At 38.1% G+C, this 27565-nt stretch overlaps 1 protein-coding gene across 1 annotated transcript in view; it reads right to left on the bottom strand.

The window, feature by feature from the left end:
- Positions 1–1277: 1277 nt before the first annotated feature.
- LOC103255989 (signal transducer and activator of transcription 4) overlaps positions 1278–27565 on the bottom strand; it is a gene marked incomplete at its 3' end in the record, with an annotated part of 91174 nt that continues 64886 nt past the window's right edge. The window contains exons 4-14 of the mRNA XM_008053886.2: positions 23356–23454; positions 20155–20247; positions 16136–16214; positions 12661–12746; positions 10670–10821; positions 8626–8784; positions 7248–7340; positions 4502–4561; positions 4182–4199; positions 3999–4092; positions 1278–1322 (exon numbers count right to left, since the gene is read on the bottom strand). Coding sequence (XP_008052077.1) covers positions 1278–1322; positions 3999–4092; positions 4182–4199; positions 4502–4561; positions 7248–7340; positions 8626–8784; positions 10670–10821; positions 12661–12746; positions 16136–16214; positions 20155–20247; positions 23356–23454 — 978 coding nt within the window. The remainder of the gene's footprint in view (positions 1323–3998; positions 4093–4181; positions 4200–4501; positions 4562–7247; positions 7341–8625; positions 8785–10669; positions 10822–12660; positions 12747–16135; positions 16215–20154; positions 20248–23355; positions 23455–27565) is intronic.

Genomic DNA, 27565 nt, shown 5'->3' with positions numbered 1-27565 from the left:
ATGACATATTGCAACTCTGGCCAAAATTCCAGTGATGTTTGAAATGGGCTTTTATTTACCTGCTGGGGACTCTGTCCTGAGCAGCGACTCTACCCTGGAAGGAAAACTTGGCTCATCTTTGATGGGACTGTGATATTTGTCAAGTGATCTTTAAGACACAATTAAGGGAACGAAGAATTCTTGGAGGGGAAGACAGTAGGGCATTCGAGTTTTTGTGACAAGATATTTGTGGTTTGCGAGGTGTGTTAGATTTGATGTCACTGGAAGCTGGGTTTCCTTCAGATAATTCAAAGATCTTTTTCGCAGGAGCTATGACTATAAGGCCAAAAAACAGGATCCACACAGTCTACACCAGAAATAAGCCTCACTGCTTTGTAGTTGCATCAGGCAAGTGGTAACTACACAGGGTCTCCGAGCAGACAGCATTGGGCATTAGTACCCTCATGTCTTAGAGGGGGGAAAAATGCAATATTTCTCCATCAGGCCATTTGCCAAAGATCACATTCTCAGTCACTATCAGAGCATGGACTCAAAGCCTGGTTTTCTAATTCCAAATATATAGGTCATAGACTGGAGCCTGAGTTTCTAGGCCAACTCAACAGATGATCTCCAAGATTGCTTCCAACCCAGGATCCAACCACTCTACCCTCTCCTGACAAGAGTGTGAGTACTCAGACTGCAGCCATTTGTGCCTTTATTCAATTTATCTGGTGAAATACAAACATTAGTGAGTGAGAGAATTGATACCACAAAGTAATAGGGTTGTTTTTACACCTGGGACTTTTATATAATGTGTCATGATATTTTAGTCTTGCCTCATACGTATGTAAGAAACTGAGTGAATGGAGAATTAAGAATAATAAAGGACAGACCAAAGAAATTACGGCACACCTAAACAATGCAATATAATACAACCAACTTAAATCATGTTCTCCAAACTATAGAATGCTACTTGCCATATTTTGCTACGTGAAAAAAAGCAGATTATGAAACAATGTGTGTCATATATTTTTAAAGAAATACATACGTAAATAAAACACTGGAATGATGTATACCAAAATGTTAAGAATTATTTTGTTTGGAGAGTGTTACTATATGCTATTTTTATTCTCTCCATTTTTAAAAAGTCCCCATATTGTCTGCGGTTATCAAGCTTTACATTTAAAGTCAGAGAAACATGGATTTCATTTTATACGGAGCCAGACAGTTTAAAAGCTTAGTTTTAAAAAATGGGATTATCTTCCAGAAAAAAATCTCCAAGAGAAAACACTTCCTACCTCATTTCCTTTACTTCCGACAGTGGTCTTCATTTCCTTCGGTTGCTTTGTGAAAGAAAACAACACTGTTTAGCTGGGGAACAAGATCAGCTACACAGCAAAGTGGCCATGCCTGTCGTGGTCCTGTTCTCAGTCTGGACTTCTAGGACAGTAACCCAGATGTCTTCCAACTCCCTGGAACCTGACACAGCTGCCTGCGCTCCGCAGAGAGGGGCTTCCTGCATCCCCTCCCGGGACCCCCCTTTAGAAACTCCTTGAGATCGGTGAGCATGCTGGCATACCATGGAGACTGTAGTTTTCAGCCAGCATTTCCAAAAGGGAAATCATGCGGGATCGCTCAGAATCTGTACAGCACTCCTCTGTGCCCAGAGAGCATCATGTGAGCTAAGCAGTCATTCCTGGCCCGGTGATACCAAGTCTAACAGAGAGGGCTGGGGAAAGAAAGTATGGGCAGTGTGTGTGGCACGGCACGGTCAGCTGTTAAATGACATCAGGGTGGAAGAAGACCGACAGCCGCAAGAAATGTGCATTGATACAGATGATGGAATGAAAAGACGCGGTGAGCAAATGATACAGCATGCACCATTGATCCCACTTTTAAAATAAGCATATATAAATACATTAGAAAAAAGGATGAAGACACAAACTCGGAAATATTAACAGTATTACCTCAGGGGGGTAGGATTACAGGTGACTTTTAACTTTTTAAAATTTTGCCTCTCTTATTTCCTATATTTTTTAATGACTAAAAGTGACTAAAGTTGTTATGCATAAAAGAGTGTAAAACTGCTTTGCATCTAGAAGAGCACTGTAGAAACTAAAGTTCTGTTATTTCATATATTGTACATTGTACCTGCTGAAATGAGTGGTCTTTAGACCTCACCACTTTGGGGTGTGTTCCTTGTCCTGTGTTTTCTACATGACATTTTGGGAGGCATTTTCTCAGTTAAGGGCTCTTATCTTACTACATTACCTCCTACTAAACATGGCCTGTATTAAATGTTCTTGGAGGACAGGAATTGAGCATAACCAAAAAGAGTGCTAGTTACAGTTATACTCTATAATACATGACTATTTTTATTACGTTGCATCCTTTTTTTTTTTTTTTTTTGAGTTGGAGTCTCATTCAGTCACCCAGGCTGGAGTGCAGTGACACACTCACAAGTCACCCCAGCATCGCAGCATCGACCTGCTGGGCTCTGGCAATCCTTACGCCTCAGCCTTCCAAGTAGCTGGAAACACAGGTGCACACCACCACGCCAGGTTTATACATTGCACCTTAAAAGTTATATTATGTTGTATTCATTTGGCAGTCTCACACAGGAGGGATTCAATTAAAAAGAAAATATACTCTTTAATATGAAAAACCAAACAAAATCCAAACCAGAAATCAGCATACACGTGTGTATGCAGATCTCCTTCTGCATAACCTACATTTTCTCTTTTAGAGAGGAGACCTTTCGAGGCTGATTCACTGGTGCCCCAACTTCCAGGGGAGTCACTTGCTGAATGCTAAGAAACCAGAGGAGAAGCATGTTTCTGGCAAGAAAAGCAGTAGGATCTTTGAGTGTCTAAGAGCTGTGCAATCTCAATTAGAAAGAAGGCAGAAAGAGAACTCTAGGTCAAGAGGAAGTGGTGAGAGCAAGAAGCAACAGGATGAGGTGGGTCAGAGCTTTCTAGAAATGCCACGGTGAACTGTGTACAACTGCCACATCCAAGGGCATCCTATTCCCCAAGTAAGCCTCCCAAAACCAAAGTGCTTTTAGCCAGACATGGTTATTAGAGGTCACTCACTCCTTGGGGAGATTTTAAAAATCCAGGAGTGCCTATCCGTGTGTGTGTGTGTGTGTGTGTGTGTGTGTGTGTGTGTGTGTGTGTGTGTGTGTGTGGTTTCCCTCGTTGTATTTTTAAATCGATATTTCACAGTTGTACGTATTTTGGGGCTACATTTGATATTTTGATACATATATACAATGTGTAATGATCCAACGAGAGTCACTGGGCTATCCGTCACCTCAAACATTTATCTTTCCTTTGTGCTGGGAACATTACAATTCTTCTAGCTATTTTGAAATATACAATAAATTATTGTTAACTCTAATTTCCCCCACTGGGCTCTCAAATGCTAGAACATATTTCTTCTATCTAACTGTAATTTTGTACCCACTAACCAATTATCCTCATCCTCTCCTCCCTCTTCCCTTCCCAGACTCTAGTAACTACCATTCTGCACTCTATGCCCATGAGACTCACTTTTTTAGCTCTCACATATGAGCCAGAACACGCAATATTTGTCTTTCTTGTCTGGCTTATCTTACTTAGCATAGTGACTTCCATTGCAGTTTCATCCATGTTGCTGCTAATCACAGGATTTCATCATTTTTTTATGGCTGAATAATATTCCACTCTGCAACTTGATTTTTAAAATTTTATAAAAATTATAGGACAGAATATCTCTGTCATTATCATCAAACTATATTGACCAACTACCATGTAGGCTTAGAGCCTATGTCATAATTGTTTAGAACCTTATGAGTTAAGGTTCAGGGTTCTTTCCACCATATAAATTCCCCATTGATGGGCACATTTTATTTCTCAATATGGTCCTTAATCTCTCATAAAATGCTTAAGAACAAAATACACCAAATTATAAGACTTATTAGTAAAGATGTATCTGATTTGGGGGAATAAAAGCCTATGTGATTTTACTGCGAAACTTACCAAATGTCGAAATTCTACTGAGAGACTCCCATTGGAAGATTCTTCGATAGACATGGCTTTGACATTAGTTCCATAAAGTACAAATCTTCGATTGCTAGAAAGGAAATCTTAGATATTTACATGGGCTCAGGTAAAATACATTTATAAGAACAGCAAAAAAATTCTACTAAGTAAATGTCTTACCTTAGAGTTGAAACATTCCTGTAAAATGAAGAAGATTTCTTAAAATGAGCTACTTAACAGATCTAATAAAAACTTTCTATGCTATTTTAACAATAACCTATAAAATTTTATTTAAGTCTCTCCATAGGAAAACTTTTTAAAAATCAAGTCGTCATTGGGTTCCGTTACATGTTTGAACTTCAAAGTCAAATATTTGAAGTACATTTATACATAACAATAGAGAAGTAAATTTAAAAGTTCAAACTTATTCTATAAAATAAAGACAATTCATTTGAAAAGTCTTACATTTTAACATTTCAAAATAAAATTAGAAAACTTACTTGTCAATTGATGCTTTAACTTTTACCTGATAGTTTAGTTCTGGTAATTTTATTAATAGCCTGGAAAGAGACATCAATAAAGAATCAAAGATAAAATGTAAAGTATTAAAAGCCTTTTTGTATTTAAAGATTTCAATGTAATTATGGCATATATACATAAAACTTCCATTATCTTCCTTATATACTAGCACATTTTAAAAGTGTACGGCTCCTCTTCAGTTTGTCATGTTACTAATGCTAACATCAGTCACTTACTATCATTACTGACAAATATTTGCAAAGTGTTTCCATATTGCTTCAGTTGATGTGTGCTCAATAATACATTGGCTAGCTCAGAAAAATAGCCATCCATCTGGACACATCTGGGTTATATATATAAATACAAGAAAAAAAATCCTTGCAAGTCTACTCTATGGCCTCATTTTATCTTCATATTACTAAAAAACATGCAATCTTAGTAAAATTGAATATTTTGATGATGACTGTCTTATGGTGAAAATACTGAGAAAGACTAGGCCTCTGGTAGAATATGGAAAACCCCAATCTGAATATATTCATGATCTTTCAACACACCATATTTAAATAACAGCAAAAAAGTTCATCACCAAAAAAAGACCTAACTTAAAACAAACAAATGACTAAAGTTCAGAATAGTAATTCCTTTTATTCCTCCTGGTGTCCTTCTGCTCGCCCCAACTCCTCAGAGCTACCCCTGTGCTCAGCCCCTCTCTGTGCGTTCAGTGCAATGTCACAGTCATTCCATCCCTCGCGTCTTTATTCATTGACTCATGCACTCACCCCAAACCTCTCTCCATCCCTCAAGATGCACTAAGTTCTTCTTGTCTACTCAGCCACAGTCTTAGGGACCGGGGAAAGCAGACACGTGGAATATGGCCAGTCTGGTGGTGAGCACCTCATCAGCATTAGACAAGTAAAACCCCAGATCGCAGACAGCTCAAACAAAAGGGTGGCTAGAACAGCAAAGAGGCTGTTTAAATGCCCTGCACAAGGACACGATTGACTTCAGGATTTGGAGTATGCCAAGTGTTCAGTCAGTGGTCTGGTGGAGAGGAGGGGACGTGGTCATAGGAAACTCAGCCGGACAATTTTCCTTCTCCCCTCTCCTTGCCATCCTTTTACAGGAAGGATCTGATCTTCTTGCAGTAACGTGCCAATGGCCACACTGGAGTCCCACATCACCCCTCCCTTTGAGATGGGAGGATGCAAGACTAGTAGAGAGGGGTTTTAGGGAAAACCTTGAGTGAAGGAACATCTCTCAAGACAGTGGGGAAGAGAGGAGGAGGATAGGGCCCCAACAGTTGGGTGGAAGAGGGGACAGAACTCGCATACCAGGGATGATCTATGTCCCTGGCAATCAGTTCAAACAACATGCAAGGTGGTGTTGGTTGGGAGACCTTCCACTCAGAGCGTTTTGCTGAGTAAGCTCTACCCAGATCCCCTTTGGTCCCAGAGAGCATCTTAGGCTTACTAGGTCATCTATGGGGGAGTCTCAAAAACAAGAGGGACCACCACCTCTCTATCCATCTCCCTTTCCTGTTACTGTCCTCTGAGTTCAAGATGTGGGAAGGAGGAACTAACGACTTCTGAGAAGAATAAAATTTTAAAAAGGAACTTGGTCTCTCCCTTTTGTTTTCAGTTCTTAAATCTTGGTGCAAATTTACACAAAGAAGATGATTAAACTGGAGTTTTAAAAAAGCAATCTGAGGACAAATCCCTTCCCTTTGGTGATGGAGTTCCCATAGTGACATGTGATCAGGTACCCTACCATAGGACCCCGAACTCTAATATGTAATTGAGTACAATTCTGCCATGGCATCAGCCCTCCTGATGTGTGTTCGTCTGCAGTTTCAGCTTCCTAGATGTGGCCTAGTGATTAGAAATTTAAAGCTTTAGGCCTTGGAGTTGGAGGCACGATGAAAATCTCCGAAAGTGAGGACTCAGACTCATTGTTTTAAGCATCATCAGGGAAAACTGTAAGTTTTGATTGTTCGTGCTAATAGAAACAGATAAAGCAGAGCAACAACGGCACAAACGCCAAGTGTCTTTCAATCAGGCACAGAGCAAGAATGTACAGAAATGACAGTGTTGAACGTTTTTGCGGAAAATCCTGGGTAATCACAAGGGATGAATGTGCCATTTTGCTGTCTGGGCCAGATATTCAAAGTCTTCCATGACCTGTCCTCCATCTGTCTTCTCAATTCTGTCTCTCCCCCTCTACACAATGACAAAACAGACCCAGGCAGTCATCATTTCTGTAGTCTCCCTCTCCCACAATCCCTCTTTGCTCCCCAATCTCTCCAGTCTCTTGTCAACCTTTCCAGCAATTCATTCCACAGTGCCTGATACCATAACCACCTACTTTCATGCTAATATCCCTCATGTCCTCATCTGCATGGCCATGCTTTTGACAAGTAGGGCTCTTGTCTTAACCTTTCCTTTGGGTAATTACCAAAACTCAGCACTGGGCACAGAGCAGGTGCTTAACAAAGAAGAGTTGACTGTAAGAAGTCATGAAGGAAACTAGAAAACCTGAGGGCGGTTTAGGGAGAAGCTTGAGTAAAGGATCATCTATCAAGACAGTGAGGAGCAGAGTTCAGAGGAGGAGGACGGAAATCCAACAGTTAGAAGGCAGAGGAGGACAGAACTGCACACCAGGGACACATGGACCGTACCCAGGGGTCACAGCTTTGTAAACAGACGGAACCACAGACGGTGTTCTGCCTACCTTAGTTTTACAGTGAACTGAATGAGGGTTTTAAGCACCAAAGGCCTCTGAGGGTGGGTGGGCATGCATGGCTGTCGCTCAACCACAAATGAGCTAGATGGAAAGGAAATAAAACACATCATTTGAAATCATTGAACATCCTAATGCTTGAAAACCACAGAAAAGAAGGGTGCTATCCTCTCATAAAGTCTACATTTTCTATCCTTAGAAGAATGTTCAAACCTCCATTAAACTCAACTCTTTCCAACAACTTTTTGTAATTACAATGAGATAGAAAAATGCCTAAAGATTGTCCTTAAGTAACAATAGTGAATAATAATTTTCTTTTTAAAAGATGGGTTTTCACTATGTTAGCCAGGTTAGATTCATATTCTTCTATCACTGACCAGCCTGGAAATTTTGACTTGCTCTGACCTGGGTCAGTTCACTTCTCCTTAGGCCACCTGGTGGTCCCCATTTACGGGAAGCCATCATATAGATACTGATTTTAGTGTGGACATCTGATCAGCTAGTACACTGCAGCCCAGAAATCCTGGGTTCAATCGATCCTGCCACCTCCACCTTCCAATTAGCTGGGACTACAGGCACGCACCACCATTTTATAACTGAGTCATGAATAAAAGCCCCAGTTCATTTTTATTATATTAAACAAAGAGAGCAAAGTTCATGCTACTTTTTGGACTTAACATTAGGACTTCCAGTACACATTAGTATTTTTTTGTTTAGATAAGTTTATAAGCACAAAAATGTTCTCCCTCCTTCAGTGCTTCGCTATGAACTTAAGAAACCCTTGGAATCTTTTCTAAAATGTCAACACTGAACTGTAGGTGGGTGATGTGGCTTAGCTTGTGAAAACGGGTCCAGTTGGTGGCAGAAGTGTTGATAACTAGTGAAGTGTAGAAATGTGGTTTCTGAGCTGGGCTCGGTGGCTCAGCCTGTAATCCCGTGCCTTTGGGAGGCTGAGGTGAGTAGACTGCCTGAGTCTGCGGGTTCAAGACCCGCCTGGGCAGACGAGACCTCATCTCTACAATAAAATCAAAAAATTAGCCGGCCGTGGTAGCGCGCACCTGTAATTCCAGCTACTCGGAAGGCTGAGGCAGAAGGATCGCCGGAGCCCAGCAGGTCGAGGCTGCGGTGGCCGGGAACGGCCACTGCACTCCAGTCTGGGCAACAGAGTGAGACTTCAACTCAAAAAAAAAAAAAAAAAAGAAATGTGGTTTCTGAAACCTTCTGGGGTTCTCTTCTCTGCCTGAGATGTGTTGCTGAGTACTCCCCTGCCCCTCCTCCAACTGAACAACAAAACCTCAGCGGGGTTTTTTTACAGCTCCACAGAACTGAGGACATTGTTTAGCCCTTAAGCTGATAACCCTTCACTTACTTCTTGAAAAGGTTGTAGATCAAGAAGGTAGCTCTTTCCAGCAGGTGAGTTCTTTGCATCGGGATGGGGTCACCTTCGTACGTCATTTTGGTAGATTGCTCCTCTAATTTCTCCAACTGCCTTCTGAGTTGGAAGAGACTTTCTGCCAGTAGTGTAAAGCTAGTGAACAGCAAATGAAAATCAGGGACAGTTTTTCTCCTTAACAATCAAGCATTTCAACACTTGATCATATATTATTTTATTAAGTAATTATTAAATTAATTGAATGAGTCACTTAATTTCTTTGAAGTTTAGTGACAGTTCTTTATTTTTATTTTCCTAACCCATTTTTTTTCTTGGATGTTTTCAATGTTTTCTAATTGATAACTTCCATTATAGACATCATTTATGCAATTCTGTCAACATCTGGAACCAAATCTCTTTTAATTATTATTTGTTTAAGCCTGTTAAGCATATGTATGCTAAGAAAATGGCACTCACTAAAGGGCAAAGAAAGAGCAAAATTTCACCTATAAAATACATGATATGAAGCATGTTTTATGAAAGAATATTGAAAAAAATATGAAAGATCTCTACCCCAACATATTTTTACAAGTTCTAAGTATTAGCTAGAAATGATTAATGACTCCGTCTGGAAAAAGGTATATTTAGAAATGCTTACTCCTGAAACTGCTTGGAGTTTCACCCCCTATGTGGTGACCTTACCTCAGAAATGGCTGTGGGGGCTTGGGCCAGAAGTCTGGGGAAGAGTAAGATTGAAATGGGGATGGAACAGACTTTCAAGCACAGGGGGCAGAGCATCTCATCAGATTTGGGAAGTCCATTTGGTCCTGTGGCAACTTTTCACTTAAAGTATTCTGTGTTCCAGACTGCGGGAGAGGTGTTGAATCCCTGATGATTTTTGGTAGGATCACCAATCTCTAAGTTCTTTATCAATTTATTGCTGTTTTCACAACAATAGAGTACTATGAGGTTAGAGAATCAAAATGTGTCCCCAAGTGAGATCAATATTTTTCTTGACAAGTAGGTCTGGCAGGGCAGAGCTTTTAGTGAGACATATTCCATTGTGTTACATCATACCCTTAGAAAGCAATTTTAGACTATATCAGAACATTTTCCTTCTTTTCATTGTATTTTCCAACTGTTCTTCCAATCAAAAAGTTCTATTTTGCATTTTAAAGAGAAAAAAAACTATCAACATTTTAATCTTCTCATGCAAAGGATAGTCTCTACATTTAATTGCATGTGTACATACATAGACAGGGCATGCTAGGTTATATTAATCATCTGAGTTATTTTAAATTGACAAAAATTGGATATACTTATGGTATACAACATAATGTTTTGATATATGTGTGCATTGTGGAATGGCTAAACAAGCTAAATAACCTGCATTATTACCTCAGTGTATGTGTGTGTGTGTGTGTGTGTGTGTGTGTGTGTGTGTGTGTGTGTGGTAAGAACCCTTAAAATCTACTTTTTTAGTAATTTTCAAGGATACAATATATTGTTATTAACTATAGTCACCATGATGGTAGATCTCTTAAATTTAATTTGCCTGTTTGTCTGAATTTTTGGATATTTTGACCAACACCCTTAACAAAAGAAATCACTAAGCTGAAAACCCAAAACTAATGTTTGCCTCTGATATCTAAGACACACATTTAAAAAGCTGAGATATTGATTGTCAAGGTTTTAAAGCGAGTGCTTCTCTAATCAGGTCCTTAAAGAAAGTACATTGCTAGTGTCAGAGATTTCATTTAAGTCTTTTAAGATTGGTATCTTGCAGGAGAAAATTAAGCAATCCTTATACATTCTATAGATTCTATAGATGGTTCCTTTTTCCGCCTGAAGAAGTGGAAGGGAAGAGCACTTAGCCAGCCAGCACTTGGACGCCAGCTGTTTTCCCCTGCAGAGTGCCCCTGCCAATGCCCATCCACAGCCTGAGTGAGCGGCCCGGCCTGAGCCTGTACCTTCTGGCTGAGCCTCGCTGAGGCTTGGCGTTTCCTGTGGGTTTCACTAGAAACTACAGGAACTCCCTTACCAGTTTTGCAGTTGGTCGAGCCCGTTGTGAAGGGGACCCCCGATGCAGGCAACCTGCTGCCGCCGCTTCCAGTCCCGTAGCTCTTCCACCAGCATGCTGTTCATCAGCAGGTCCGTCTCATGCACGATTTGTGTCATCTTGCTGAGCGCTTCCTAAAAATCAAGCGACCACCCAAGAGGTTTGCATGAGCAGCAACAACGACTCATTTAGAATCCAAATGACAACATTATTTGGCCTGGGAGATAAAGGCTTAACAGTTAACATTTTGACCAACTATTTCCCTACATACTAGCACAAATGCCACAGCTCTGCCTTTCAAATTAATCTTTCAACAATGTCATAAGGAAAGAAGAATGACCAAGTTAACATTCTCATAATATGTTTCAGGACAAATATATTGAATTTGGAACTCTCGTGACAATATTGAATCTTTTTCTTTTTTCTTCTTTTTTTTTTTTTTTTTTTTGCGGGAGGGTGTCTCTGTAACCCAGGTTGGAGTGCAGTGGCACAATCATGGCTCACTGCAGCCTTGACCTCCTGGATTCTAGCGATCCTTCTGCCTCAGCCTCCTGAGTAGCTGGGACTATTGGCATGGCCGGCTAATTTTTTTTTTTTTTTTGGGTAGAGATGAGTTTTCACTATGTTGCCCAGGCTGGTCTAGAACTCCTGGGCTCAGGTGATCTTCCAGTCTTGACCTCCCAAAGTGTTGGGATTACAGATATGGGCCACCACACCCAGTTCTGAATCTTGTAGTCATAAAACCACAGATTTGCTTTCTAAAAGAATGTTTATAAAGTTATTTTTTATAACTATGGTCATGCTTTTATTTGAAAATGAACTGACTAAAATATAAGCCCAATTTTTAAGAGAACTTCATCTGAATTCTGGGAGACATAGTGGAGAAGTGTAACTTTTAAAGGCCTAGGGGTCAGAAGATATGGATTTCTGTCCTGGTTTTGTTATAAGCTATACGAATTTGGACAAAGGCATACAACTTTGCTGAAACTTGGTCTTCTCATCTGTACAATCAAGTGAGTGGACTGAATTATTGCCAATGTTTCTTTTCTTTTCTCTTAAAATTTTATTTCTAAAGTAGAAAGATGGCATGCATAAAACACAGAGCATAGATTTATTATGTATTTTTTAAAAAATCACATTTTGTCTTGGATGAACCCCTTGTTTGTGTGCAAAAAAAGGAGCTGAACTTCTATTATTTATTTATTTATTTGAGTTGGAGTCTCACTCTGTCACCCAGGCTGGAGAGCAGTGCCATGCTCATGGCCACTGCAGCCTTGACCTGTTGGGCTCAGGTGACCCTTCTGCCTCAGCCTTCTAAGTAGCTGCACTACAGGTACACACTACTGAGCTGAACTTTTAGAAGTAAACTATTGATTTATCTGTGAGTGGTTAAATTTTGATTGCACTTATTTTTAAGGGAAGGTAGAAAATGGAAATTGAGATGTTTCCCCTCTTTAATAACATGTCACTGAGCCAGAACAAAGTTCTTCCTCTCCTTGGGAGGAGGGTGGGTTGCTTATGTTCAATTGGCAATGAACTATTCTGAAATCTTGGAAATTGCTTAACATAACGTTACTTCCTAGAGTGGAAACTAACACACTTATTTTTTAGTCACCAATAAGTAAGATTATAATTATATATATGTAATAGAATCCATCTCAGCAAATTAAGTATTGTAAATACAACAGCCATGTCTGAGATAGTGGCAAAATTGGGCAACATGTCCACCTTGAAATTAACAATAGCTACAGTAAATGGATCGCATGAGCAAGAGACTCTAGAGAGATCTGGCTTTGTAAACTCACAAGAAGGGTGGCCGACAGCGTGGGACTATTCCTAGAAACACTGCCGTTTATTCATTCAAGGTAAACGGAACTGATAATATCATCTGACAGCTTAATTCTTTTAAGTTGGACTAGGTTTAGAAAGAGGAGAAAAATAGGCAAAAGGCCAAATTCAAATTCTTCACTAACCTTTCTCTTAAAATCAAGGCTGTTCAGCATTTCTTGCAGTGTCAACACTTCCTGATTCATTAAGGCGCTATTCTTGTCACTCTGATCTGCAAAGGTAAAAAGATCAGATGTCGAGTCCTCTCCAAGCTAAAGCTCTCTGTTCCTAAAAGTTAAGTTGGTTTCAATCCCCCAATCCATCTTAAACCAGCCCAGGCCAGGAGGAGAACCCATGTGGTATGAATCTCAATGAGACCACCAGAGTTGAGCTTGGAAGATAAGTCTTCAGCTGCAGTCTTCAACTGCTCATTTTGCCAGGAAGAACTACATGGAAGCAGAGGGAGACGTCTTTATTCTACAGACCTTCAGCAGAGGACATTCTTCACTCAGTGTTCTTTGTTTTGGTGATGGAGGGAGGAGATAAGTTCTTATGGTGGATTCCTTACTGAACGCCTCTACATTAATGATAACCTTGGTTGTCTGGTATGAGTAAGAAAGTGAGGAGCCTCCCTTTGTGCCCATGATTAAATCATATTTGACTCTTTCTGTTGCCTTTACCTACCCCTTCCTATCCTAATTTATACTCAAGAGTTATAGACACTGCCTGACAGAGTTATGGTTTTATGTGCTTTGCCTCATGAACCAATCAAGGCCAGGTTCTTTACTTGGTCTTTTTCTTTGCAAAATGGGCTGTTCTCACAGTAAAACTGGCAGTGGGAAAGAATTACAAATTAAGAAAAATATCTGAAAAAAGATTTATTCTTTTAAATAGGGAGACATGCAGTATACAAACATTGTATTTTTTAACTTGAGCATTAAACTTGATTGATAACTATAGTGTTGGAGCTCAGAAAACACCATCCCAGAATGATGGAACTAAAGAAGCCGACTCAAGGTCTCTCTCAATCCTCCGTCTCTCCAAAGCACATGATGGATGCAGTTATTCTCTGAATGTCCCCTATCTACCTAGAAACTGGATCCCCAAAGAGGAACACAATTGCCTTTGATCTTTTCTCTGAAATTTCATTAAGCAGAGATTAGAACTCATACCATAGAGGAAGAGTCTTAAAATGAAACACCACACCAAGAGCCCAGACAAACTTTGTTCCAACCTATTGTTTGTTCTCCAGTCCCATCCAATTCTTTACTTCCCACTTTCTGAGCATTAGGCCCATTCATGACCTGAGTTCACTTACTCCTATGTTCCCATCTCCCTTTCCCTTATGAAAGAAGGATATGTCAATGTCTGTACCCTGTTGGGTTATTGAATAATCATTCTCCTGCTATTCCTTTGGGCTATGTGTGTTCAAATAAATTTGTGTGCCCTTTTCTCCTGATCTGCCTTTTTTCAGTTCATTTTCAACAAAGAAGGTGACAGGGGAAGATTTCCTCTGTGCCCTACAATAGTTAGTAACTATTCATACCGGCCATTCACGTCCATGAAAAATAAGGGTTGGGAACACCGAGCTGACCTGTGTAATTGTGAAGAGGAGGCCCCAGCACACCCCTGCGGCCAATTTCTCTACAAAATTGCACTGATCACCAGGAACTCATTCCTGGCTGCAATACTTTGCACATTCACTAACTCTTAATCTCACACATCGCAAAATCTTGCTGGTGGAGCATTTTATCAACTGAAAATTTCTTCAGCGAATCTTCCCAGTCTTCACCAGCAAGAATGTAGTAAGTGGTTTTCCTGGTATTTTTCTTTTCACTTATAAACAAAAATAAATACTTGCTTTAAGTGATAAAAATGATTATTTTTATTCACAATGTGCATGAAGCACTGAAAAATAAAGTGACTCAAATCATAACATATTAAGTTCAAAATAATCTAATTCTTAAAGCTGGTAGTTCACACATGAAATCTAGAATGAGGCTGCCTTCAATGAACTGTAATGCTTGATTACATTTATAGTTGTTCTAAAACATTTTAGGATCATGGCCTCTACCCAATAATCTGACAAAACCCATGCTTGTGACATTTCTTCAAAGGAAACAGTTGTATATACAAATAGTTGTGACAATTTTGAATGATATTTCCTGGCAGTTAAGACATGATGTTAGGAGAAAACAACTCATTCTCACTTATAAAAAGTTAAACATTGATCACGATCATCCATATGTCCTTCAAGATACATTTTAAACTCATGCTTTATTTTATTTTTAATTTTAATTTTTATCATTGAGTTAGAGTTTTGCTCTGTTGCCCAGGCTGGAGTACAGTGGCATGATTATAGCTCACTGCAGTCTTGACCTGCTGGGCTCAGGCAATCCTCCTACCTCAGCCTCCTGAGTAGCGGGGACTACAAGCATGCACCACCACATCTAGCCAATTTTTAATTTTTTTGTAGAGATGAGGTCTCACTATACTGCCTAGGCTGGTCTTGAATTCCTGGGCTCAATCAATCCTCCCACCTCGGCCTCCCAAAGTACTGGCATTATAGGCATGAGCCACTGTGCCTGGCCGGAACTAACATTTTGATAGTTGAAGATAATTCTGTAAAAAAAAAATTATACCTGAATTATTTTAAAAAATTATTTTGAAATAATTTCAGAATTACGAAAAAGTGGCAAAAATAGTAGAGTTCCACATGCCCTTCATCCAGCTTCCTTTATTCTCTTACAAGCATAGGACAAGGATCAAAACCAGTAAGTTAAGCATCGACACAATTCTAAAACTAATTTAGACCTAATTAAAAGTTTTCCAATTGTCCTATTAATTGTTGTAAGTCTTGTAAATATTCTTACTCCAATTCTTAAAAACTACCTCATTGTAAACAACCTCAAATTTTAACCAACTAAAAATAGTCAAATCTATTGCAGTGCCCTAACATTTTGACACATACAGTTATTACAATTATGTATTTGAAGACTTTTTGATGCAAGAAAATAGTTAAAAATAAAACTTTAGGTGAAACTTCAGTACATAAAACTACATGATCTCATTTTTTTGAAACTAAACAAATAAGTATGTATGTATATGAATATACCGAGAAAAAGTTGGAAGGAAAAGGATTTTGACAGTGTTTTTCTGTAAATAGTGAGATTTCATGTGATTTTTTTGTTTAATGCTTTTGCTTATTTTCTTCTATGAAGCACATTTCTAATTAATAATTTTAGAAAGTTATATTAAAAAATACTACCAAAGGGTGATATTAGTAATTTCCTGATCATGTTAGCCAAATATTACTTTTGTTTTTGTGATAAAGATATTTTGATTCTATTGGAGGACATTCTTATTTTTTGGAGATATATGCTGAACTAGGGGTGATTCCTCATGCAGTTTGTAATTCACTTTGAATTGTTTAATAAAATAAATAAATGTATACACACGTGGAGAAAGAAGGAAGAAGCAAAACCAAGAAATATTCCTCGTATTTCCCTAGGCTCACCTAGGGAAGTAGATCAAATTTATCAACTCTGAAAGCAAAAAAGAAACCCTATTCATGCTACTTTTCTATCCCTATGTAGAGTCACAGAAAAAACAAAAACTTACCCATCGTCTGAATTGATTTATATCTGTAGTCGAATTCATCTTGCAGGTCTTCTAAGTATTTGGTATCTTGTTCTGTCATCTTTTCACAAAAGAAAACATACTTACTCTGCTGTCACAATTAAGCTTGTCAATCAAACAACATCGTAAATATTTTACAATCCACGTTTTGATGCACCCATTCTCCAGCAGCATCCACAGACTGGCAAGAGCCACTTCTGAAGTGTGTTGAATAATGCTGGAGAACCAGGCTGCACTTCCTCTTCCAACAAATTTTTTTCTGCTGATCTAAAAATCTTTCAGCATCTCATCTCTCATTTCTTAATTAGTTCCAACTAATGCTTCTCATGCCACCTTTTTTTAAATTCGAGAATATGAATATCTTTGAACTTTTAGAATTCTTGGGTAGTTTATATAATTCTGTATTAACATATCATTTATCATGTTTAGCTTAAATGTCCATTCAAATATGCTGTAGTTTATGGCAATTCAGCCTAAATATTTTTTCTATCTACTTAAAATAGATCTGTGTTTCTTCTGTGCCTCCTATTTGTTTCTGTCTTTGAGACTTTCACTTTACTTTCCTCCAAACAGGGTGATGTTTTCCTGCTCAGACATAACAGTTATTAAATGTCAAGATCTGGGCTAAATGCTTTTCTTATATTATCTCATTAAGTCCTCACTACACCCATGAAGTGGATTATCCTCACTTGCACAGAGGGAGAAGCGGAGGCTCAGAGATAGGAAGCCATTTACGTGCCCAAGGTCACTCAGGTGCTCAGTGAGGAGTTTGTGGGGAGTCCAGCAGTCTGACTCCGACCCCTGCACTTAATCAAAGTTAGACCCGCTGCTTCGTAGAGTCAGGCTACTGCACCTCCCTTTCTTCTTAGAAATGTCGAATTTCTACTGCCTACTTATTCCAAGAAGTCTTCTCTAAGGAAACACATCCACCTCCAACGGCCCTTTCTCCACAAATTCCAAATATTAATCAGCTCAATTGTTGGTTAATAAAAGTATAGAATTTGGGGTAAGAGAGTCTGAATTTGTGTCCCACCTCTGTGACTCATCAGCGGTATGAACGTGACCAAATGTCTTTGCATTTCAGCATCTTCCCCTGTAAGATGGTGTGTGAGAGGACAGGAAGGAGGACGCCAGTACCTGCCTCGTGGAGTTGTTACAAGGATCACATGAGGGAAACTGCTTAAAACAGTGCCTGGTACCATGTACCTGCTTCATAAGCATTAGCTATGGTCACTCTTCCCATCCCTGTCTGTTGCCTCATTCTCTATGCTTATAAACTCTATAAAGAATTGTAGTAACTCTGGACTACACTGTATATTGTCTATCCATCCAGAGTAATAGCAGCTACCAATTTTTTAGCAGCCTGCGCCATGCCTTAGCATTACACACATTTTCATTTTAGCAACCTGCAAAGGAAACGATTTCCCCTTTTCAAGTGAGGAGACTAACATGCAGTCCTATCGTCATAAATATGAAATTCAAATCCATTCTAGTCTAGCTTCAAAGTCTTTCTTCTTTCTTTTCACTACACCCCAATATCACTTGTAACATTTCACTTTAAGCTTCTGCAGAACAAAGTCCTGTGGGAAGCTATGTGTTACTAAAGTAAGGAAACCCACATACATGAGAAGAAGTAACAAATTTTAAAAGGTAATTTTAAAACAGAGATATACTGGAATTCCATCTTTTTATCTCAAAATTGAATAAAAGTTAAAAGAGGGTGCGGTGCTTCACACCTGCGATCCCAGGGCTTTGGGAGGCTGAGACAGGAGGATGGCTTGAGATCAGAAGTTTGAGACTAGCCTGGGCAATATAGCGAAACCGTTTTTCTAGAAAAAATTTTAAAAGTTGCTGGGCATGGTGATGCCTGCCTGTAGTCCTAGCTTCTCAGGAGGCTGAGGTGGGAAGATTGCTTGAGCCCAGGAATTCGAGGCTGCAAAGGACCTTTGATCAGATCACGGCACTACAGCCTGGGTGACAGAGTAAAACCCTGTCTCTACAAAAGGGGGGTGGGGGGGGCAGATAGGGAGAGAAGAAAGCAATATCTTGAAGAATCTTCTAATGAAAAGCATATTAAATGCCATAACTCTGAAAAGTCAGTGCTAGAGTAAGTAACTAAAAGGCTTTCAGACTGTATTGTCATCAACGATCGCAAAATATTCACACACCCAGCAATAACCTGCCAAAACTCTCTTGGTGGTCTGAGCATCATTAGAAGGATACAGGGAAGCTGAGAACAGCATAAGCGGGGGAGTGCGTTGATAAAAATACAAACTGCTCTGCCTATATGTCAGGCCGGGCTTCCTGGAATCAGAGCATGGTCAGGGATTAAGGACACGGGACTTATTGAGGAAGTGCTCTTAAGAGAAAGGACACACAGGAGCAGGACAGGGAAGGGCATGGGGCCAAGCTAGCATAGGGTCTCCACTGGGGTCTAACTTCAGTTTGACCCTATTAGGAACCCAGAAGCATGACCTGCACCACAGAGTGAGTCACAACTCCATTGTCACAAGTCCATCTGTGGTCTTGATTAATGTACTTAAGTATTCTTACTATAATAAAGTAATCATCTCCTGCCTTTACATCCCTGTAGAGTCAGTAGCACCCTTGGTTTTAACATTATAATGTGTGAAGACATTTTGTCCTAGGACACTGTCTGAGAATCTCAATCTTTCTTGCAGCTGTGTAAGCAGAGACTTTTACATGCATGATTTACTTATCATGGAGGATCACTAAATCAGAAGTCTGGAAATACATGCTTTGAAATGTCATTCCTAAAAGCTCTAAATATTGACCTCCCATATGACCCCGCAATCCCCCTACTGGGAATATACCCCGAAGAACTCAAATCACTCTATAAAAAAGATACCTGCACACGTATGTTTATTGCAGCATTGTTCACAATAGCAAGAACCTGGAACCAACCATGCTGTCCATCAAAAGAGGACTGGATTAAAAAAACGTGGTACATATACACGATGGAATACTACGCAGCCATAAAAAAGAACAAAATCATGAATTTCGCAGCAACCTGGATGGAACTAGAGTCTATAATACTGAGTGACCTCTCACAGAAACAAAGATCCGAGTATCACATGTTCTCACTAATATAGTGGACCTTGAACATCCAATGTAATACTATAAGAAAATGACTGACAGTGGTGGGAAACTATGGGGGAGAGGGGAAGGGAGATGGGATTAATGGTAGTAAATATCTGTCTGGGGATGGGGAGACACCTCTTATCAACAAGGGTGCCTGAATGAAGCATATTTGTATACCTAACCCTTAACTGTACCCCACAATATCATAATAAAAAATACTGATTAATAAAAAAAGGAAATAACTAAAAAAAAAGTCATCATTTAAACTCTCTGCCTACTATTCAGACAATATATGAGGCAGTTTATTTAATTTTATGGAATTGTTATTTCTGTAAGGATAAGAGAATGAATGCTATGTATGTTTTGGAAAGAAAAATAACATCCTGTTTTACATGTGACAAGGCAGAAAGTTAGTCTTATTTAAGACATCTTTTCTAAATTGATAAAATTGATAAATCTCTAGCCAGACTGACTAGGGGAAAAAAAAGAAAACAAAATGTACCATTATTAAGTGAGAGATGTGACATCCCTATGGAGTCTATAGATATTCAAAGGATAATAAAGGAATATCATGAACAACTTTATACCATTAAAGACAACTTAGATGAAATGGACACATTTCTTAAAAAATACAAATTATCAAAGCTCATTCAAGAAGAAATAGATAACCTAAATAGTCCTATATCAACAAAGTTCAAATTGGAGTTAAAAAGCTTCCCACAAAAAAATTCTATTATATAAACATATTGTGTAAGAGATATTTATCTTATTAGTAAATTGTACTATGATTTCTGTGCATGCTAACTTTGGGCCCAGAGGAAAATGGTATGTATTCAGTTGCATGGGGACAGTAGCCAACCTTTCTAAGTTCTTGTACAGATCTCATATACATCACTCACCTGCACACTGTTTTTAATGGCAGCCACTTTGTGCTCCACATTTCTCTGTCTTTCTGAAACTGAAGAACTTTGTAAGGATTTCTCCAGAGGTCCCTGAAAAAAGAATTTCTTGAAATATCACTGGTGTTGAAAAACAGATTTATGATAAATGAAATATATACAGTATATAATTTGAATGAGGTTTGGATCAATGTGATGCAAACTATTCCAGTCATTAAAAATTATGCTGTAGAAAAATACTTAAAGACACAGTATAAATAGTATTAAATTTTAAAGACTAGAGCAGATTATAAACACACTATATATAACATATACAATGGGAGACTCTCCCAAAACCAGAATTATCTCTTGAAGGAGCTGCTTGAAGTACAGGCTTCTCCCCCACTAGGTAATCTAGGAACCCATCAGCATTAGTGTACCAGCTAGTGTTGTTGTGAGAGGCTATGCTTGGCTTCAGTGAATTTTTTTTTTTTGGAGATTCTTTTGGCACATTTGCACATTTCATGATGGGTGATTTATGAGTGCACCTCCCCACACTGCACTGAGTGTTCAGCAGTTTTTGACCAAAACAGCATGACTCCCATGCTCCACCCTCCCTATTCACCTGATTTCATCCCAAACGACTGACTGATTTTTGCTTCCCCAGATTAAAAAAGTCCTAAAAGGGGATCATTTTGCCAATGTGGAAGAGGTGCAACAAAAAACAGCAGAAGCACTAAAAGGCATCAAAACAGACAAATTTAGCCGGGCTCGGTGGCTCAGCCTGTAATCCCGCGCCTTTGGGAGGCTGAGGTGAGTGGATTGCCTGAGTCCGCAGGTTCGAGACCCGCTTGGGCAGCAAGACATCATCTCTACAAAAAATCAAAAAATCAGCCGGGCGTGGTAGCGCATGCCTGTAATTCCGGCTACTTGGAAGGCTGAGGCGGAAGGATCGCCGGAGCCCAGCAGGTCGAGGCTGCGGTGGCCGGGGGCGGTCACTGCACTCCAGTCAGGGCGACAGAGTGAGACTCCAACTCAAAAAAAACAAAAACAAAACAAACAAACAAAAAAAAAACAAAACAGACGAGTTCAAAAACTGCTTTGAGTACAGGAAAAAGTGTCTTGACAGGTGTACTGCATCAAACAGAGGGTACTTTGAAGATGACTGAAGTTTAAACATGTACAAATAAAAACACAATTTTTTATAAATATATTCCAGGATTTTTCGTTTTGCCCTCATATGATCTCTATTTCTTATACATGTATAGGTGTATGTATGTATATTTGCAAATATATGTATCTATGTACAGATATGTAAACTCAAGTACATATGATCGAAAGGACACACACACCAAAATGTTATCAGTATGTTATCTCTGTGAATAGTGAAATCAGACATAATTTTATGATTTCAAAAATTTTGTCCTTAATTTCCTATGGCAGATCTATATTATTTTTGAAATTCTGTAAAACCAATATTTGTAATTTAAAAGCTAATATAGTGAAAATAAGTTGGTCCTACGTTTAGAATTGGGAATGTTGACTCTGCTAGGATGAAATTAACTCTTATTCAAGAACAAAGGGAGTTTATGAAAAAAATGTAAACATCTTAGCCTGCTTAAGCAGAAAAGCAGCTTCTCTAAGTATCACATGTCAACCACTCAAATAATGTGACATGGAGTGTGTTCCTCAGATGTAAAGATCTATGGATATCTCAAGTTGAGAGTTGGGATGTGAGTGGCCCCTTCACTTTGAGTTGGGTGGGAGTTGGTTGGTAAAGTTGATAACTTGACTGAAATCTACAGCAAGTCAGTGGAGGAACCTCACATGGACCCATGTCCACTTGATTATCCACATTACGCTCTTCTAATTGGCAAAGGCTTTATAAGATTCACTCTCTCTCGTTTCAGCCTCTGTTATTGGCTACCTAGATGAAATTTTAAAACCAGTGCTTCTTTTGTGGTAGTAAGTGATACTGGCAAATTATTTTCAGAGTGACTGTGATGAGCATATACTCAGAAAAATGTTTTGATTTAACTGATATCTAACATTTGAAGGGAACAAGACACACATGTGCATGTAGATGAATGACTAGAGATAAATGAGATAAATGAGCTAAGAATACACATGAGATTATCATATATTCATAATAGTACCCAAATTTTTACCCCAAAAACACTGAATCAAACTACATGTACTTTGGAGACTTACTATATTTTTTAAATAAAATAAAAATGATACCATTCTTTTTCATCTAAAATATAAGATTAATTTGTTAATATTTCAAATTCTCCCAGAAAAATCTATAAACCTGACAATTAACTAAGCCTGAGAATTTTTAATAGTTGAAAAAAGATACTTTTGCTAGACCTTCAAAAATACAGTGAAATGATTTACTAAATTATGGAGGATGTCATCTGGAAAATCAATTATTTACATCTGCTTTCCTTTTTGTAAGGATGAATTGAAAAAATATTCCTTATAAGCTTCAGGCCATTGTTTTGCCAAGCTCTGGCCTGACCATGTGGCTCTTTGAGCTATGACCGCCATGTTTTTCTGAGCTTTGGCCTTTTCCCTCTAGCTTGGGGAGATGAATTTCCAATCTCTCTCTCTCTCTCTCTCTCTCTCTCAAATTTACTTTCCAAGTAAACTATTTTCCAATCTAAACAAAACAAAACTTCAGTAATTCCTCTACTTGTCTTTGTTAGGGTCTCTGAATTCATGCAGGGCAGTAGGAGAAAATATAATCTAAAATATGTCAGGGCAAAGTACATTCAAACAATCAACAAACAAGTATTTGTGGAGTTTCTGTAAGAGAAGATTCCTGCTTATGCACTAGGTTGGACTTGTGACACCGGAAACAGGAAGCTACTGAAGGGGGCAGAGTACACATCCTGGGGAAAGGAAAGTCTGAATGGTAGGTAGGACTTGGGCCTGGAGAGGGTTACTGGATTCCCTAGACTGATTGATATCTCAAGGCCCTGGAGCAATGTGTGACCAGTGCAAACAGAAGAGAATGTATAGATACAAGATTCTACACATAAACCCTAGAAAGACTTCTTAATTATCTCAAGGTGGAGGCAGAAAAAAGGAACTACTGGAAGATGATCCCAAGACTTTGATTGGAAGGATGGTGGCACCACTAACGTAGGTGGAAGATTAGAATTGCTGTTTCAGAAAAAGTGAGTTCATGGTGGAGATTACAAGTTCGGAAAATATTACCTGGACAGGCATGTTGGCTGCGGCCAATATTCTCCTCTCTTCTCTTAAACAATTTGAGATAACTACAGCTACATGCATTGGATTGCCATGAAACTTTCCCTGAAAAAAAAAGCAGAAATAATTAACATTAAAAACTTAAGTATATGCTGCATCATAAGAAAACACCACTGCTTGAAAATCAACTCTAACCCCTTAATAAATACATGACATTATTTCTTATCCATTATAAAGCTACCGAAACTCATACTGTGAATATAGACCCTTAAAGATAGCATATATCTCTTTGTCCTTAAAAATAGATTGTAAAAACTACAAATGGCTCTTGAGCAAGTCTTTAAGAAAGACCTTCAACACACATTCAGGAGGATCAACTTACTTCAGGCTTAGGACTGGTTTTATATAAAAGAGTTACTTTCCTGAAAATTATCAGGAACTAGGTGGTTCCAATCGTTCCCTCATATCTCTGAGTGTCATGGTGTGCTTAAAGCATCTGTTCTGAGTCCTATTTGGTGCTGTTTCTGTCAACTAGCTCCTAATTGTAGTAGTATACTAGACTGAAGCTATACACATTTCAGCAACATATTTTTATGACATTTAAGCATGCACATTTTTATTACCAAGGTTAATAGACAGATATTGTAAACTGGCAGCCTGTGGGCCTAATTCAGTCATCAGGCATGTTACATAAATTAAAATATTGGAATCCTTGGGAGGAGGGCATGTACCACCCACAGCTGTCTGAGTACCCTCCAATAACTTTCTAAGCACTCATTGACCTTACTTGCAAGGCCTTTTTTCTGAGTTTTCTAACCTTAATGTACAGGTCTCATTTGAGCGACACCATTATTTTCGTCAAACTTCCAAGGCAGGTTTAATCGGAAGCACAGCAGACAAATGCACTTATTCAATTTCCCTGTGCCCTTCTCTCTGAAGGTGGTGCCCATATCCATGAAACAGACCAAAGGTTAATAGCAGAAGAAATAAAATAATAATCCACAAAGTAGAAAATGAACAAGTAACCAAAAGTAGATGATACAGAATGGCACACCAAATGGTCTTTCTAGGGAAGAAAAAAAATGAGATTACTGGTTGTGAACATTTTTAGGGCTTTGACTGTTGCCACAATTTTATTAGATGGTGTACATTAATTAACGATTCTAATACTCTAAAACTAGGGTAAATGCCACTATCTGGATTCCTGCTTTTACATAATCTACAGTTTTCAAAATTAATTTTCTCCCTTTAAATCAGAAATCTCCAATTGAAAAAACAAAAATAAATGGACTGAAACTCAGAAGGTGAAGAAATGAAAATGGTCCTATTTGACAGGCAGGAATACCAAATTTCAGATTTCTCCATTTTGACAATTTCAGATTCTCTCTAGTTAGAACTTGTTCTTGCTGTTAATTTTCCCATCTTTTGATTTTCTTCATATAAGATACAGTCAATTCCCCAAGAAAAAAGCTGTATTTTCTTATTTTACCTTCAATTTTAAAAAAATTATTCCATTATTAAAGACAAAGAGCTTTCAGCAACTTGAATGGATTTAGTGTCTACCATACTCAGTGATCTATCACAGAAACAAAGAACAGAGTACCACATGTTCTCACTCATAAGCGTACCCTGAACATTTATCATAATACTATAAGAAAGGGATTGGCAGTAGTGGGACACTGCCAGGGTGATGGTGGTGGGGGGACGCAACATCAGTAAGGGTATCCTATCTGAAATCAGGCAAAGTGAGGACCAAGGGAGGCCCAAACTTTACCTGTTTGATGACCACTTGTATACCCAATCCTGAATTGTACGTCACACCTTTAAAGTAAAAAAAAAATGAAAAAATATAAAAAGAAGCTAAATTGAAATTTGTTATGGCGAAAGGAAAAAAAAAAACTACCCCTCCTCCAATCAACCTCAACAAGATTTTTGAAAGATATGTGAAAATTGTCACATGTAGAAAAAAAACAACTGGATATACTTTTAACATCCTAAACATTAGCATGCCTTTGAGGTATGAATCCCTCTAATAAAAAATAAAACATATTTTTTAAAAATAAAGAACTTCTTCTGGGGCTAATTTGGAAGCTCTCTTATTAACATAAACTTGAAAACTCTCCCATTCAAGATTAGGAGTGTCTCTAAGAGCGCCAGAATTACCATTATTTGTCTTTGCTTTTCTCACTGTTACAGGAGTAGTTCCATGTTGATCATTCAGATAATATCTTTCAACATTTCTCAGTTCTGCTTGTACTTTTTCGTTTTCCTTTTTTCCTTGAACTTCTTTCCTTGAACTCCTTTTAGATTCAGTCTCCCCCCATCTTGTAAGGTTAAATTACTCATTTTTTCTCCTTTGTTAAGAGCCAGGAATCATCACTGTTTTCATCCAGGATATCTTTTCACTTTCTTTTTGCATTTTTCTAACTTAGTCCCTCACTTAAATGTCTGAGACAAAAACATCTTACAGGAAATTGATTATTATAGCTTCAATATCAAATGAGCGATTTTGTTTTCCTGAGTATCAAAGACATACTCAGGTTCACCTTTCAGTAGTTACCAAGCACATGTACCTCAAAACAACAACAAAATAAACCCCTACGTGTGTGTTGGCGGAAGGAAGGAAGAGAGAATGTCAGAGAAAGAGCAACTGCCCATTTTCTGTGGTGTGTCAATCTCTTATGCAAATGTATTACAAACACCTTTTCTCTAGCTTATCTTTTTCCTACCTTCTGATGTCAACAAACAGAAGTTCTAAACTATAATAAAGCCATTAATTAACCTCTTCCTTTATGGTTAGTGCTTTTTGTGACTTGTTTAAGAAATCTTTAGGCTGCAGTCACGAAGATTTTTTCCAACGTTATCTTTTTAGCCTTTGTGGTTTTGCCGTTTCTATAATTAGAGCTTGTTAATAATGAAGTGTTCCTTTCACTTTTTTCCATTTGGATACCAGTTCCAACAACATTTGCTGAACATCCTATTCTTTCACTACTACTCTGTGAAGCCAGTTCTGTCATCAATCAGGTGTCTTTATGTGAATGGGCTTGCTTTTGGACACAATTCCATTTATGGTTCTATCTGCTTCATCAACAGGATGATCTCTGTTACTAGAGCTTGATAATATGATGCTGTCAAGTAGAATAGGTTTGCTTTGCATTTGAATATAAATTTTAGAATCAGTTTGTCCTATTACATATATACACACATTCATGCACACACACACACAATGGTCGAGAATTTAAATGGCACTAAATCTTTAGATACCTTTGGAAAGACTTGACATCTTTATAATTGTGTTCTAATCCATTTATTTAAGTCTTCTGTAATGACTCTATTAAATATTATAATTTTCCACAGAGGATCTTATACATCTTTTGTTAGGTTTATCTCTATGTAATTGATATTTTTTAAAATTAGCACATGCTTTGAGATATTTTGATACCAGAATAAGAATCTTTCTTTCTTAATTTTTTTTGCTGTTATATAGAAATATAACTGATTTTTGTATATTGATTTTGAATCCAGTAACCTTGTTAAATTCATTGATTCTGTTTTTAAATATCTTTTATCAACTCTAAAATTTTGTAGATTATTTTGCATTTTCTGCATTTACAAATCATATCTTGTGTGAATATTGATAGAATCATCCTCCTTTTCAGTCAACTAATTTTATCAGAATTTCACCTTTGTCCTACGCTTATTTAGAAATGTATTAATTAATTTCCAAACATAGGAATTTCCTACTTTTCTTAAAAACTGACTTCTAGCCTAATTTAATTTTCATCAGATTACATGCTCTGAATGACTTCATTCACTTTAAATTTATGGAGACTTGTTTTGTGGCTCAGCATAAGGAATATTTTGTGAATGTTTCAAGTGAACTTGTAAAGAATGTATATTCTGCAGTTATTGAGTGCAAATGCTTTACACAGGTTTATTAAGACACTTTTGCTAATTTTTTTGTTCAGATATCTGCATCCTTGCTGGGATTTTTTTGCCTGATCAATTTTCGCAGTTATTGAAAAAGGTATGTTAAGATCTAAATTGTGCCTGTGATGCCCTGAAGAATGAAAATTCAAAGATTCTCCAAGAAAAAAAAAAATGTCTATGTTGTGAATTTTTCTTCTTGTGGTCTTACACACATTTAGATTTGCTATATGTGAATGAAGTCTTTCATTACTATGTACCCCATCTTTATCTCTAGCAATGCTTTTTG

Source organism: Carlito syrichta, unplaced genomic scaffold, assembly GCF_000164805.1.
Source record: "Carlito syrichta isolate Samal-C Ts95f unplaced genomic scaffold, Tarsius_syrichta-2.0.1 Scaffold288810, whole genome shotgun sequence".
NCBI classification, from domain to species: domain Eukaryota; kingdom Metazoa; phylum Chordata; class Mammalia; order Primates; family Tarsiidae; genus Carlito; species Carlito syrichta.
This window is presented reverse-complemented; position numbering and strand designations above follow the sequence as displayed.